The sequence below is a fragment of the Mesoplodon mirus genome, assembly GCF_964341445.2.
Source record: "Mesoplodon mirus genome assembly, chromosome: 12".
NCBI lineage: Eukaryota > Metazoa > Chordata > Mammalia > Artiodactyla > Ziphiidae > Mesoplodon > Mesoplodon mirus.
In genome coordinates, this window is record NC_138988.1 from 96,678,024 (window position 1) to 96,694,977 (window position 16,954).

At 43.9% G+C, this 16,954-nt stretch overlaps 1 protein-coding gene across 3 annotated transcripts in view; it reads right to left on the reverse strand.

Moving 5' to 3' along the window:
- Window positions 1-16,954, reverse strand: part of PHACTR1 (phosphatase and actin regulator 1) — a 248,428-nt gene that overhangs the window by 198,253 nt on the left and 33,221 nt on the right. For all 3 annotated transcript variants that reach the window (XM_082637352.1, XM_082637350.1, XM_082637351.1), the window contains exon 2: window positions 9,191-9,355. In XM_082637352.1, the coding sequence (XP_082493478.1) occupies window positions 9,191-9,355 (165 nt within the window). The remainder of the gene's footprint in view (window positions 1-9,190; window positions 9,356-16,954) is intronic.

Genomic DNA, 16,954 nt, shown 5'->3' on the forward strand with positions numbered 1-16,954 from the left:
ATAAACCTTCCCAAAATCTAAGAGGAGCTCATCACAACTGTCATCTGAGACACACACACACCATCCAAAAACTGAAACTATGAAATAAGAAGTCTTTTGTTCCTCTTGGATGTTTGTTTACTTTTTAATGCTTTTCTAGAAAAGGAATAATGGTAGATAAAACTTACAAAAAATTTACGATGTGCAAGGTATGATTCTAAGAGCTTCCACAACTAATTGTTTTTTTCCACCCTCACAGCTTTACGAAGTGTCAGTTTTATTCCTATTTTAGCTGAGGGAACTGAACTCAGACAGTACAAATAACCTGCCTGAGATAACTCAGCAGTCAGGCTGTGGGGTCTGTGCCCTAACCACTGATCCACACGACCTCCTCACATAGAACTCCAGATTATCTTGGAAGTCAGTGGCCAAGCAGACACCTTATGACAAATGCTGTAAGGCTTGTGTCCTTTCAGAATCAGTTCTGCAAATGTCTAGCCCTAAAGTTAGCACCTGCTCCAGAGGCCTGTGTGGTCACTGTCTCCTTACCTAATCCATGCACCTTTTGTTTCTACGTACCGAATAGCAGAAAGACATCTTGTTCCACTGCAAACATAAATGCGATGGTTCTGAACGGTATTTGTTTGCAGCCAGTGTCAATTTATTCTTTCTTAGCCATTAACAAACAAGGAGTGTCTGTGGTATACATGGCATTGAACTAGATACTGTGTGATACAAAGACGGGTAAGCTGTTAACCGCTGCCTCTAAGGGCATTCAAGAAAGACGTTATGACCTCCAGGGTCGGTGCGTATTGATGAGATTCTCTTCCTTCACATTTCAGCTTTCTAGAGATAAGTCAGAAAAGGAAAGTGTCCTGTCACATCTCTGTTAAGTGCAGATGAATGATACGTTTTAAAGCATCTGAATTATGAGTTCCCACACTCATGGACCGAAATGCAATGTTACGTGATAAGACTCCAGGTTAAGTTCAAGTTGCAACTCTTCCATTTCTAACTGGAAAGTATTTAGCTGCTCTAAGCCTCAGTTTCTTCACCTGCCAAATGGGCTTAATAACACTATGTAGGTCTGTTGTGAAAGTCAAGTAATGACGCCTGGACAGGGTCATGCATGTGTCACATTCACAGAAAACCCAACAGATTATAGCAACTGCTGCTGTTGTTCTCAATATAAAATTGTGAAAGCACAGTCTACCTGGAAAGAAGGCAATAAGGCGCACTCGCAGTTTTCTTAGACCTCGACAGTGGAGGGAGCTGGCTTCCAAAAATGGCACCCAATGAACCACGCCCCTGGCACCCACACCCTTGTTTCATTTGCTCCAACAATGAGTCTGGGCTGCTCCTGTGACTTGTTTTAAGCAACAGAATACTGCAAATGGGATACTGCGCCAATTCTGGACCTGAGTCTTAACAGCTGGCAGCTTCTACTTTCACATTCTTGGGGGCCCTGAGTCATCCTGCTGGAGAGGCCACGGGAAAAGACCACATGGACTGGCACTGAGAATACCTGCAGGAGAGAGGCCTAGCTCTCCCCATGGCCTGGTGAGTCTCCAAATGACTCCAATCCCATCTGCCTGCAAACACGTGACAGACCCCAAGCGACACCAGCTGAGGAACCACCCAGCTGAGCCCAGTCACAGGACATAATACAACTGAGTTTGTTCCTTTAAGACACTAAGTTTTGGGGTGTTCTGTCCCATAGCAACAGATAACCCAAGCAACAGTGCTGCCCAAATATCCTGACCTGTGTACAACTCACAAACTGAAAAGCATTCGTGGATGATGGCAAGTTCTTCCAAGGCCGGGACCTTCCAGCTTCTGCTTCAATCACTGTCCTTACCTCTCCCCTTTCAGACCTATTAAACAGAGGACCTCAACAATACGGCTGGCTGGCCACCGCATGCGGGTACCCACTACATCAGGTGCTCTCCTTAATGCTGGGGGACAGAGAGGCAGAGGCAGCATCGCTGTCATCAGGACCATATAGTCTTGACATGCAAGCAAAGAGCGCTGGATAACATTGACTTTGAGAGGTAACAATGCTATCTTTACAATCCCCACTCTGGGAGGGTGCCGATTCCCACAGCCTTTAGCCTGTACCTCCTAGAGATGTCCTTTAAAAATAGGGCCTCTACACTTCCCTGGTGGCGCAGTGGTTAAGAATCCACCTGCCAATGCAGGGGACATGGGTTTGAGCCCTGGTCCGGGGAGATCCCACATGCCTAGGAGCAACTGAGCCCATGCACCACAACTACTGAGCCTGTGCTCTAGAGCCTGAGAGCCACAACTACTGAGCGCTCGTGCCACAACTACTGAAGCCCACGTGCCTAGAGCCCATGTTGAGCAACAAGAGAAGCCACCGCAGTGAGAAGCTTGGGCACCAACACGGAGAGTAGCCCCCGCTCGCCACAACTAGAGAAAGCCCGCGAGCAGCAACGAAGACCCGACACAGCCAAAAATAAATAAATAAATAAATAAAATACATTCATTAAAAAAAAATAAAAACAGAAGAAAAAAACTCTTGAAAAAAATAGGGCCTCTAAGTCTACTTTGCCTTCTAACCCCTAGATGTTCCCTTTGTGGGTCATGATGGATACGCAGGTAAGAAGATTCTGTGCCTGTCCATGCTCATTCTTTTTTTTTAAAGAAACTGAGTTTTCCAATCGTACAAAGAGAACTGTGATCCAGCCAGGTGCTGAAAGCTACACAACTTGATGATTTCTTATTAAAATCAGATGTTCAACAGCGCTCTGATTATTTGCATGCCTGTTTTTCCTAGTCATGAGACTTGTCATCACTGAAAAATGTGTGGAAATATAGCTATTTGGCCTCATAGTCAGCGCGCTGGTGTTTCTATTCCCCTTGGAATGCCAAAGCCGTGTTAAGATGAACTCTGCATCTTGACACAATCCAACCAATCTCAAACCAAAAAAACACCTCCCTCAAGCTCTACCCCCTTTTGGTGATTACTCTATATTTCTCCTTCTCCCTCCCAGCCCAACTCCTTAAAAGAAGAAGTCTGCTTCCTCGACTCTCACTCACACCATAACCACATGCTTTCTAAACTCCCAGCCATACAGCTTCCCCGAAACTGTTCTCCCCAAGGGCACCAGTGATGAGCTGTCACTGAACACTCCGGACACTTCTCAGTCCTGCCCATTTTGCCGGGATCTGGCAGAGTGGACCCTCCTCCTTGCTTGAACTCTCTCCTGCTCTGGTCAGGAGATACCAATGGCCCCCTCCTGGTTTTCCTCCTAACTCTCTGGAGGGCCTTATCTGCCTTCCCTGTAGACTCTGCTGCTGCCTGTGTTCATAACTTACAGGTCAGTGGTCCTCAGGGGGCTGCCACAGCCCCTCTTTGCTTCCCATGTCAAATTCTCCTTTGGAGTTTTCAACCCATGGCTTCAACAAATATCCCTCCAACTGGGGTATCTTGGAACCACATGAAAGCCAGCATGCCCCCAAACAAAAGCTCATTTTGCCCATAAACCCGATGTAGTGTGTGGTACCTCCATCCATCTGACGGCATGTCACCGCTCAGAGAGAAACAAGAGCATGGTTCTTAGTCTTCCTTTATCCTCCACATCTGACCTGTAATCACGTCCTGCTCATTCTGCTTCCTAAATATCCCTTGCAACTGTTCACAGCCTGTAGCTCCTAATGCCACTCTTTCAGCCTAGGTTATCTTCATCTCTCCCCAACAGTAATAACTAACCACCTGCTAACCAGTTTCCTTGTTACCAGAATCAACAGACACACTTAATATTCCGTTGGATGTGACAGCAACGAGGTATCTTCTTAATTCTCTCACAAGTAAATTTTCTCTCATTACAGACACAAATATATGGAAGAAGTTATATTAACAACGTGAAAGTAGCATTGGGTGCCACTCCAAACTTTTCCCATAGTATAGAGAATGATCTTTCAAAAAGGCAAGTCTTCTGATAGCTTCATTAGGATAAAGCATCAGGATAAAGCCCAGACTCCACGACGTTCTACCAAGAACCTTTATGAGCAGATCCTTGCCCACCTCTTCAACCTCATCTCTCAGTACTCTGTATGCCTCCCTGCCCAGCAATCCTTTCCAAACCACCACCTCTTTCCAAGCTATAGATTGCCAATCTCTCCTCCTCTCTTTCCCAGGCTTTCTTTTTTTTTTTTTTTTTTGCGGTACGTGGGCCTCTCACTGTTGTGGCCTCTCCCGTTGCGGAGCACAGGCTCTGGACGCGCAGGCTCAGCGGCCATGGCTCATGGGCCCAGCCGCTCCACGGCATGTGGGATCTTCCTGGACCGGGGCATGAACCCGTGTCCCCTGCATCGGCAGGCGGACTCTCAACCACTGCGCCACCAGGGAAGCCCTCCAGGCTTTCTTACATCCTGTTCTTTCCACTGGGAGAGAAGACTTCCTCACATTCACTGCCTAATTCCTTGGTTAAACATTCATGTCTCTAGGAAACCTTCCCTGGTAAGTTATAGTTCAGTTGGGTTTGTCTCCTTTGAGTTCCTGGAGCCCCTGAGCATCTTCTGTCGCTTATACTTTGTTGTAAGTATTGGTTTAACTACCTGTTTTTCCCTCAAGACCATAACCTTTGGGAGATGTCTGTCTGCACTGTTACCTTTTTTAGCGACGGTGGCAGTGCCTGGCAAATACATAAGCGCAACATGCCAAGTGGGTATTGTTTCTGAACTCCCTATGGTTTACAGAAGTCTGAAATCCTAACCTCTGGCCAGGTAGATATCCTCAGCCCATCCCATATTACTTGCTTTCCATTCTCCAGCCATTGGTCATCCTTGCTTTCCTAGCTTGCTCACCCCTGCTTCTTCCACCACAGGGCCTTTGCACATGCTGTTTCTAAATTCCGACGCCTCCTTCAGATCCCAGCTCAAACTTCTCCTTCTTAGGAAAGCTTCCCTACTCCCTCAAGCCCCGCCCCCCTCATTCTTTCAAGTAGCTTCCCTTCACTGTCCTTATCACAGCTGTGACCTTAACCTTTACTCTTGTAATTTGACTGTCTCTCCAGAGACACCGTGCATGCCATGAGCTCACCGACAAGGTCCGGTTTCCGCTCGCAGGCATACTCCCACGGCCAGTTTCAGTAAATGGTAGGCACTCCGGAAAAGGTTTTTATTTTTTACTTTTTTTGCTCAAGGCCCTAGGGGTGCAGGAAAGCTTAGAAGCACAAAGCGAATTTTGGCACGTTGTAGACTTCCAGGGCCAACTCTTGCAGCTTATGATTTTCTTTCAAGAGGAAATAAAAGCATAACTCAGTGGCGTCTTCACAGCTTATTCCTGCCAGTTCTGCTTTTCTATAAATACAAGCCTCATTTTCAAGGAATCTGGATAAGATGGCTGCAGCTGACTATTTTGGGGAGGCCCTGTTGATTCTATTTCAGAGGGGATGTTGTCATCTGTCTATACTCCTGGGGCAGGGGTGGAATGTGTCGTGGACCCCTGTTGCTGATTATACAGAAGAAGTTGGACATGTCAGGCTAATTGCTTCACAGGCCCTGGACAGAGCCTCTGAGGACAGGCTGAAAGGCATGTTGAGATCTCCCCGAGGACCCATTATTTTATGTTCTATCCATTACTGTTTTACTCCTACTGTCGTGTGATGTGGGGATGCTTCTGAGAGAAGCTTTTTGCCCTGTAGTGTTTTCTCCACCAGAGTTCAGTGCTGAAGGCTGTTTAAGGACACCAGCCTCCAGCTTACAATAGGAAGATGTCTGAGCAGCATGGGACACGGAGATCAGTCTTTGAAAAATTCATGTAATTGCTGATGCCAAAGTTAAGGAAAATGTTGACATCATAATTTTCCAATGTAGTTTTCTTACTGCTACTACAACTTACAAAGCAAGATTTCTGGGTGCACCTTTGAAAATGCTGCATACACAGACACATACATCCTGTAACTTGAGTTACAGTAAAACTACAGTATAGCTAATTCTGGCAAATTTTAAAGGTAACTAACTCACTGTGGAAATAATAACAGGCCAAGTATGCATTGTATTAATGTCCTTTTGTGTAATCAAGAAAGCACACAACTTTAAATACAAATACATAATATAAATGTAATATCTGGACTTATTCTTTGTATTTAAAATTGTGGAAATTATTGTACATATGAAAGGACGTTACAGACACACACATATAAGACAAGTAAATGCATAACAGCTAAAACTGGCCAACCAATTAATATTCCCACAGTCAACCCTCTTGTGTATTTAATATTTGACTCTTCTCCACGCATAGGAAAGTCTGTACTTCAAAGTACTATTTGAACATATATACAATTTATCATGTTAAGCATCCTTAAATTGTCAGTATTTTTCTCCTTGGAGCTAAAAGCTAGCACAGAAAGTCTCTCCTTATTTCCAAAAATAAGGAATAATATTTCTGAATCCAGTTAAGAACAAAGAATACTACAGTGTAAACCACTGACTTTAAAAAACCTAGAATAGCTTGTTATATCATATAACCATCCAGCACGATAAACAGATATGCTATAGTCTATCCTCTATTTAATTCAGGAGCTGAATATGTCTCTTTAAAATAAAACCACAGGGGCTTCCCTGGTGGCACAGTGGTTAAGAGTCCGCCTGCTGATGCAGGGGACACGGGTTCGTGCCCCGGTCCGGGAGGATCCCACATGCCGTGGAGCGGCTGGGCCCGTGAGCCATGGCCGCTGAGCCTGCGTGTCCAGAGCCTGTGCTCCGCAACGAGAGAGGCCACAACAGTGAGAGGCCCGCGTACTGCAAAAAAAATAAATAAAAATAAAACCACATACAAAAAAATAAAATACAATAAAACCACATACAAATATGGCATTTGGTTGCCAAATTAATCAGTTTGGCCCTCGAGATCACAAGAACTTGCTAAGAATAGTTAACAATAAGAAGGATTAAAGCTGCAACTTTGCCTGTCTCATGTTTTAATTCTTTCTCTCAAAAGTTTTAAATGAAAACATTTTCAGACTTTTAATGGTTCATGAGTAGTTTGATGTCATTGTACTTGCATCCATCAAAGGACAAGTTCTCCAACATCTCTTTTTTTTTTTTTTTGGCTGCATTGGGTCTTTGTTGCTGCATGCGGGGCTACTCATTGCAGTGGCTTCTCTTGTTGCAGAGCATGGGTTCTAGGCGCGTGGGCTTCAGTAGTTGTGGCTCGCGAGCTCAGTAGTTGTGGCTCGTGGGCTCTAGAGCACAGGCTCAATAGTTGTGGCGCACAGGCTTAGTTGCTCTGTGGCATGTGGGATCTTCCTGGACCAGGGCTTGAACCTGTGTCCCCTGCATTGGCAGGTGGATTCTTAACCACTGCGTCACCAGGGAAGCCCTCTGACACCTTAAAAAGTCTGCACGATGGTTCAGGTGCCATTTCACATGAGAAGCACCAGACCTTCGCCCTGTGGTCTTGCCAAATGGACTAAGCAAAGCTCTTGAATGCCAGGAGGAAATGCATCTACCACACCGTCATTCAGGAGTTCATGCTGATAAATGGCAATTATTTAAATGGATGTTTGTATTATTACAAACCATTTTCATAGCAAAGTCAGGAAGACCATCGTAAAGGAACTTGTGGAATCTTTATTGTTATTTTTTTCAGTGCTTACAGAACATTCCCTTCTTCTTTCCTGTTCACATGTCTTACCCCTCACTTTGCCTGAAAATATATTTCATTTAGATTTCTCCTCTCCAAGGCAATGATATAAGTGCCCTATTCTGTTTCACTCTTAGGGGATACAGAGGAGTCATCCATTTAGAGTTTTCCTTGCATGTACATCTCTCAGTAGTGTTTAGAAATATGTAAGTGACCTACACATTTTATGACACCTTAACAAGTCTGTACAATGATCAAAAGGGAGAATGCAGTCAGGTGAAGAGTGGGGTGTAGTCAGGTAAATGTCAGCGGGGTGACAATTTAGAAATTCATGGAATTCAGAGGTTCATTGTAATCTCAGGAATGAACAAATTACATACAGCCACAGGGCACTGAGGTTTCCATCTCAGAAACAGTCTGAAAGCATGAAACTGGGGATGTCTACCATGAGAACTGTTTCAGATTCCAAGACTTTTCGCAACTTTCCTAAGTCTGTTCTTCTCTTTCACTCCCCAAAGCAGCTAGCATGAAAATTCTCAGACTTGTGGACGAGTATTCATGTACAAGAAGCAGATCATCGCCTATTTCAGTTTAGACGTGAGCCAAAGCGGGGAGAGGACCAAGAAATAAAGGAGGTGATGACTCTGAGGAAGAGGGAGAACAGGCTGAACTTCTGAGGACATAGAGGAAGAAGGAAATAAAAGCCCCTGAGTATCCCTGGAATGACCCGGGTACATAAATACCAAAATCAGGACGAAACAAACAAAAAGAATCTGCACGGCTCCTCCATCACCTCATGTCAAACCCGACAGGGTCAAATCAGAACTCTTCACGTTTCTTTCCCTATACATCTCCCTCTGCAATACTCTTACTTATTAAAAAATATCCACATAACGTGCCACCATAAACACCCCACAAATATTAAGTCATGTAAGGTACTATCCTCACCCCTATCTTACAGGTGGGAAACAGGTACAGAGTTAAACTGAGCAAGGTCATGCAACTACCAAGTTTCAGAGCTGGGACTTGAACTCAAACAGTCTGACTCCAGAGTCTGTGCTCTTCACACCGCTGCCATGCTGACTTTACCCAGATTCCTTTGCTGTCCACTAGGCTATGAACTATACAGTTATCTTTGTCATTACAATGATGCTTCACTTACTCAAGCTTTTGTCTCCATGAAATAACCTATTCCTATCTGCCAATAACCATATATAACTTAGTTTCTGCTCCTGTGTTGATTTTTATGGGAGCGGGGAAAATAAGGATGAAAAATGAGAAACGGACTGTCAACGCTAGAATGAAAGCATACAGCTATGGGAAAGGTGGAGTTCTAAGTTCAGCTATTTATAGATCAAATAGAAGTGGTGGTTTTATAAACTGAAAAGCAACAACCAAAAACCTGAGCCATGAGGACACACATAGGATCTAAAAGCCATTCTCCATCATTCTGAAGGATTATTAAACACAAGAGCAATCCTAAGGCTTGATTCTCTTCCTTTGGTTCAGACAGCCTCGGGTAATTAAATTCTACTAATGAACGTACAGAGCTGAAGTCAACAAACGCCCAATGAGAAACAAAGGAAAACATAATCCTACCTGCAGACGTGTGTTTGAACTTTTCACTCTTCTTCTTCCTCCATTTCCAAGGCTTGAAAATCCTTCCCAGGTTGGCAAACTTACTCCTCCTCCGGATGGGTGGGGTGTGGGTACCTGGGACAAGGGAGTCAGATCGCATTGCCGCCAGCCTCTCCACTTCCTCAGCTTGTTTCCCCGAGAAAGAGATGGAAAAGAGCGAGAGAAAGAAAAGTGTTAAAATGGGAGCCTCACAGATGGCCAATGCTTGCCATGGTTACAGATAACAGAAACCACATGACCCAACTTCCGTTTCTCTTTCTGCCTTTTGGAATGGAAGTCATACCAACGTGTTCTAAAGGCTGGTGACAGTCAGCCCAACCCTAGGAATGTGGAGCACCCCCAACCAAATTTGCCCAGCCTTCACCTAGGCTTGAGCAGGAGGATGAGGGGGTGGAGGAGGAACAGAGCGCCCCTGACCCATCGGAGCCTCCCCTACGAGGCAGGGACAGGGCATCCGAAGAGTCAAATGACAGTCAGTGTAGCTATTGGTCCAGCACTTTCTCAAATAAGACTTGGCAGATGCCATCACTATAACACCATCAGCTGAGAAAAGAGGAGGGAGAAAACATTGATCAACCGTCTATTCCAGTGCCAACATCTCCACCACCCACAATGCTCTCTCCTACAACCATGCTTCACCCAGACCTGCAGAAGCACTAGAATCTACTGAATGAGCGCCTCCACCTTAAAATCCACTGACCATTTTTAGAAACACTTACATTTCATGAGATTTTACAATTGCCTTAATTCCTCTAGGTCTTTTTGTTCCTGGTGCTTTGCTTTAATAATAATAAAAAAAATTCCTGTAAATTGAGAGTTGAGCGTGACATTAGGTACCATCTAGACTAATCCCAACAGCTTGACATTTTGAGGACATGAAGACCTTCAAACTCATAATGCCCAGGGGACCCTTTCTTAAGGGCCACAACCACTCTGACCGCTTATCACTTGGAATAAAACTCTTTTCCAACGTACATGAGCATCTATAGATCTCAGTGAGGTAAAGAGACCCTGACTTGAATTTTTATGACAGGCATAATCAGAGAAAATAACCTCCTTGGCGAAATCAAGGCAGGTGGGAGGGACTTGCCGTTCCAGAAAGTCCAGTTACATCTAGAGCTGCGGCCAATCCAGAACCACTCTGCTGGGCCTCTTGACACCATCCTTCAGAAAAATTTCCTGGACTTTGCAACACAGGCTGTTCTTGGAATCTCGATCTTACAGCCTGATGTTCTACCTGCTACCATCCAATATGGTTTTAACCAGGAGATTCAATCATTCAACAGATACATATGGAACCCTCAACCGTATGCCGGGCCGTGTGCAATGGTGACAGACGATGACATGTTGGCAAAGGCTCCTGGGCAAGACAGAAAGGAAGTAGATGAATTTGAGTGACATCCGGGAAGCCAAGAGTCAACAGGACCCAGGACTGACTGGGTGTATGAGGGAGAGGAGGCAGATCATTCCTGATGGCCACGTTCATGTCAGCGGAGTGGCCCCCTTCATTCATGGAAGCTGGGAACGTGGGGGGTATAAATTTTGGGGGGGGGAAGGCAGTAACGATTTGGACATATTGCACGGCGAAGGCACTTTGAACTTTTTTAAAAATTAATTTATTTATTATTTATTTTTGGCTGTGTTGGGTCTTCATTGCTGCACACAGGATTTCCCTAGTTGCGGCGAGCGGGGGCTACTCTTTGTTGCGGTGCGCGGGCTTCTCATTGCGGTGGCTTCTCTTGTTGTGGAGCACGAGCTGTAGGTGCACGGGCTTCAGTAGTTGTGGCACACGGGCTCAGTGGTTGTGGCTCGCGGGTTCTAGAGCACAGGCTCAGTAGTTGTGGTGCATGGGCTTAGTTGCTCTGCGGCATGTGGGATCTTCCTGGGCCAGGGCTCGAACCCATGTCCCCTGCATTGGCAGGTGGACTCTCAACCACTGCGCCACCAGGGGAGCCCGCTTTGAACTTTTGACTTGACACGGTTCAATGCATGGGTAAGCGCCTCTTTTTAATCATTGTCTTAAGTGACCACTTAATAGTGCGCTAGACACTGACCATTTCTGGAGCAGACGCACAGAAGAGCTGGATATGGTTGAGCAGACTCTAGCAGAAGAGACAGAGGCATCAGTGTGGAAAACTGCTGTGACGGGGAACTCCGCCAAATTCCACGGAGGCAAAGAGGAGAAGCTGACTCTGCTTCACAGAGTTGGAAAACACCCCCGGGGCGTGCCATGTACCACGTGGGGCTAGATTTTGAAAGAAAAGGAACTGTTCTCCCCACGTGAGGAAGAGAGAGGAGTGGATTCCTGGAAAGAGGAAGAGGTCCAAAAGGAACAGAGAGGCATGAAAGAACATGGCATGTCTGGGAGCTTCAAGAAACCCAGAGAAACCCGGAGCGTCAGCCAAGATGGGGAACCAGAGGTGACAGGTGCGAGAGGGGGCTGGAGCCAGATCCTGCAAGCCTGGGGGAAGTTTATTAGGCGTTTAGGTTTTATCCTATACCCAGAGGGAGAAGGAAGAGAATGTGAAAATGGGGACTGACATTATGACATTCAACAAATATGTATGGAAAGCTCACTCTGCACCAGACACTTAGGCTATGTCCGTAAGCAAAACAGATAAAAATGCCAACTCATGGAGCACTACTACCCTGGGAGGTAGGGTGAGGTGCAGACATTACACAGTCAAACTAAATCAACTGTCGAGTATGGTAGAAGATACTTGCTTGGGGGAGAAAAGAAAAAAAGTGGCTATGATACAAGTTAAATGAGATCAAGAGTGCCTTGGTGAAGGAGGGGCTCAATTTTAATTAGCCTGACTGAGAAGACCTACCACCAGGACACAACCAGATGTGCTTCTTAGGAGTATTATTTTCACAGCAATGGCATCTTGAACTGGAGCGTGAAGAAACAGGTGGCAGAGAAAGTAACGAGGAGGCCACCGCACTCGTCTGGAGGGCAGTGACAGAAGGGACACAGAGAAAAAGATGCAATCCAGCACGGGGAAGAATTATCTTGGTAATTTTCTGGATACACATGGGGGAGGACAAAGAAGCAAGAATTAAGTTTTTGCTTCCCATGACTGGGGAGATAATGAAGACTTTACTTTTTTTTTTTTTTTTTTTTGCGGTAGGCGGGCCTCTCACTGCTGTGGCCCCTCCCGCTGCAGAGCACAGGCTCCGGACGCGCAGGCTCAGTGGCCATGGCTCACGGGCCCAGCCGCTCCACGGCATGTGGGATCTTCCCGGACCGGGGCACGAACCCGTGTCCCCTGCATCGGCAGGTGGACTCTCAACCACTGCACCATCAGGGAAGCCCAAGACTTTACATTTTTTAATGACCTTTGAGTATAAAGGGAAGAAGCCAGCTGAATAGGATGGTCGCTCAAGGACAAGGGTTTTGGAACCAGATAATGCAGTTTTTGTGTTTTGCAAACCTCTTTAGGGAGTCGAATTTTATTTCTTAAGGTAACGGAGCACAACTGAAGGAAATGTGTCAGGATGGGGATGGGGAGACGGGATCACGTCAGTAGGATGAGCTGCAAGAGCCAGTGGAGAGTAAGAGGCTGAAGATGTAGGGAAGAGATTGAGAAGTTTGTGAAACAAGGTTCTTCGGGAGAAGAGGTGGCATCACAAGTACTTATAGAAATTCGTCATCGGAGGACTTTACTCTGAGTCACTGAACGTCTGAGCTGAGATCTCTGGTCACAAATGGCACCGATCAGATGGGAGCCTCAGAAGGATGAATCTGGTAGCAGTGGATAAAATGGATTACTGGAGCCGGATGGGAAGAAGATAAAGATTGAGGTGACTTTAAGTAAGTGTGGATTACAGAGAGGCTGAGGAGACTGTTTTAAAAAACCAACCGCAATGAGTAAACAGAAGCCAAACAGAGCAAGTAAACAGCCTCTGGAGCAACACTGAATTTGGAAATTATTCTTTAAAGGGTATCAGCTGTTGGAGTTGGTGCTCCCTCAACAATGCTCAGTAGCTGGGAAGAGCCACACAGTGACAACTGTGGGAAACCACACCAGGGAGGTTTTGAGTCCAGGATGGAAACCAACTCAGGAGAGTCCGGTGATCTGATTCCCACAAGATCCCTTTGTCTTTTGTACGCATCACCTTTTAAAAATTTCTTACTTCAGTTGCTAATATCATTGTTACTTGTTCAGATTTTGCAAGTCTCCAAACCTACCTTCCCAACCCTAACCTCCTGCCTTCAAACCTGTATTTGAAACTGCTGCTAGCTTCCTCTTCCAGAAGCCCACTCTTCCCAGAGACTTTCAAGGAGTCCACACAACTTACAGTAGAAAGTTCTCACTTCTTGCTTTGCCCTTCAGGAACCTCCGCCTGAGCTCCTGCCCAGAATGATCTTCCAGTACCTCTCTAAACATATGCTGCAGCCCAAATGAAACACTGTCTGAGTCCCAGTGGGCTTTGGGGGTGGGGATCAAACCCCTGAAAAAATAGGCAAAATTTCATGTCTATTTGAGTATCTACATTTGGTTGGAAGAGTTCCCATCTTTGAGTCTCCAAATAAACTAAGACACAAAATGTAAAAATTTTTAAGTATCCAGGTTGAGGCTTTTTATGAGTTCAGCCAACTTAAAACATCCTCTGCTATGGATGAAAGGGAGAGAGTATATAAACAAAATTGATAAACCATTAGCCAGACTCATCATGAAAAGGAGGGAGAAGATTCAGATCAATAGAATTATAAATGAAAAAGGAGAAGTAACAACTGACACTGCAGAAATACAAAGGATCATGAGAGATTACTACAAGCAACTCTATGCCAATAAAATGGACAACCTGGAAGAAATGGAAAAATTCTTAGAAAAGTACAACCTTCCGAGACTGAATGAGGAAGAAATAGAAAATATAAACAGAGCAATCACAAGCACTGAAATTGAAACTGTGATGAAAAATCTTCCAACAAACACAAGCCCAGGACCAGATGGCTTCACAGGCGAATTCTATCAAATATTTAGAGAAGAGCTAACACCTATCCTTCTCAAACTCTTCAAAACATAGCAGAGGGAGGAACACTCCCAAACTCATTCTATGAGGTCACCATCACCCTGATACCAAAACCAGACAAAGATATCACAAAGAAAGAAAACTACAGATCAGTATCACTGATGAACACAGATGCAAAAATCCTCAACAAAACACTAGCAAACAGAATCCAACAGCACATTAAAAGGATCATACACCATGATCAAGTGGGGTTTATCCCAGGAATGTAAAGATTCTTCAATATATGCAAATTAATCAATGTGATAAACCATAACAACAAACTGAAGGAGAAAAACCACATGATCATCTCAATAGATGCAGAAAAAGCTCTCAACAAAATTCAACACCCATTTATGATAAAAACCCTCCAGAAAGTAGGCACAAAAGGAACTTAACTCAACATAATAAAGGCCATATATGTCACACCCACAGCCAACATCGTTCTCAATGGTGAAAAACTGAAACCATTTCCACTAAGATCAGGAAGAAGACAAGGTTGTCCACTCTCACCACTATTATTCAACAGAGTTTTGGAAGTTTTAGCCACAGCAATCAGAGAAGAAAAAGAAATAAAAGGAATCCAAATTGGAAAAGAAGAAGTAAAGCTGTCACTGTTTGCAGGTGACATGATGCTATATAGAGAGAATCCTAAAGATGCTACTAAAAAACTACTAGAGCTAATCAATGAATTTGGTAAAGTAGCAGGATACAAAATTAATGCACAAAAATCTCTTGCATTCCTATACACTAATAATGAAAAATCTGAAAGAGAAATTAAGGAAACACTCCCATTTACCACTGCAAGAAAAAGAATAAAATACCTAGGACTAAACCTACCTAAGGAAACAAAAGACCTGTATGCAGAAAACTATATGATACTGATGAAAGAAATTAAAGATGATACAAAGAGAGAGATATACCATGTTCTTGGATTGGAAGAATCAACATTGTGGCAATGACTATACTACCCAAAGCAATCTACAGATTCAGTGCAATCCCTACCCAACTACCAATGGCATTTTTCACAGAACTAGAACAAAAAATTTCACAATTTGTATGGAAACACAAAAGACCCCGAATAGCCAAAGCAATCTTAAGAAAACGGAGCTGGAGGAATCAGGCTCCCAGACTTCAGACTATACTACAAAGCTACAGTAATCAAGACAGTATGGTACTGGCACAAAAACAGAAATATAGATCAGTGGAACAGGATAGAAAGCCCAGAGATAAACCCACACACATATGATCATCTTATCTTTGATAAAGGAGGCAAGAATATATAATGGAGAAAAGACAGCCTCTTCAATAAGTGGTGCTGGGAAAACTTGATAACTACATGTAAAAGAATGAAATTAGAACACTCCCTAACACCATACACACAAATAAACTCAAAATGGATTAAAGACCTAAATGTAAGGCCAAACAGTATCAAACTCTTAGAGGAAAACATAGGCAGAACACTCTATGACATAAATCACAGCAAGATCCTTTTTGATCCACCTCCTAGAGAAATGGAAATAAAAACAAAAATAAACAAATGGGACCTAATGAAACTTAACAGCTTTTGCACAGCAAAGGAAACCATAAACAAGACAGAAAGACAACCCGCAGAATGGGAGAAAATATTTGCAAATGAAGCAACTGACAAAGGATTAATCTCCAAAATTTACAAGCAGCTCATGCAGCTCAATATTTTAAAAAAAGAAACAATCCAATCCAAAATTGGGCAGAAGACCTAAATGGATATTTCTCCAAAGAAGATATACAGACTGCCCACAAACATATGAAAGGATGCTCAACATCACTAATCATCAGAGAAATGCAAATCAAAACTACAATGAGATATCACCTCACACCAGTCAGAATGGTCATCATCAAAAAATGTACAAACAATAAATGCTGGAGAGGGCGTGGAGAAAAGGGAACCCTCTTGCACTGTTGGTGGGAATGTAAACTGATACAGCCACTATGGACAACAGTATGAAGGTTCCTTAAAAAAAAAAAGTAGAACTACCATACGATGCTGCAATCCCACTACTGGGCGTATACCCTGAGAAAACCATAATTCAATAAGAGTCATGTACCACAATGTTCACTGCAGCTCTATTTACAATAGCCAGGACATGGAAGCAACTTAAGTGTCCATCAACAGATGAATGGATAAAGAAGATGTGGCACATATATACAATGGAATATAACTCAGCCTTAAAAAGAAATGAAATTGAGTTATTTGTAGTGAGGTGGATGGAACTAGAGTCTGTCATACAGAGTGAAGTAAGTCAGAAAAACAAATACCATATGCTAACACATATATATGGAATCTAAAAAAAAAAGAAAATGGTTCTGAAGAACCTAGGGGCAGGACAGGAATAAAGATGCAGATGTAGAGAATGAACTTGAGGACACAGGGAGGGGGAAGGGTAAGCTGGGATGAAGTGAGAGAGTGGCATGGACATATATACACTACCAAATGTAAAACAGATAGCTAGTGAGAAGCAGCTGCATAGCACAGGGAGATCAGCTCGGTGCTTTGAGACCACCTAGAGGGGTAGGATAGGGAGGGTGGGAGGGAGATGCAAGAGGGAGGAGATATGGGGATGTATGTATATGTATAGCTGATTCACTTTGTTATAAAGCAGAAACTAACACACCATTGTAAAGCAATTATACTCCAATAAAAATTTTTAAAAAACAATTATAAGAAATTAG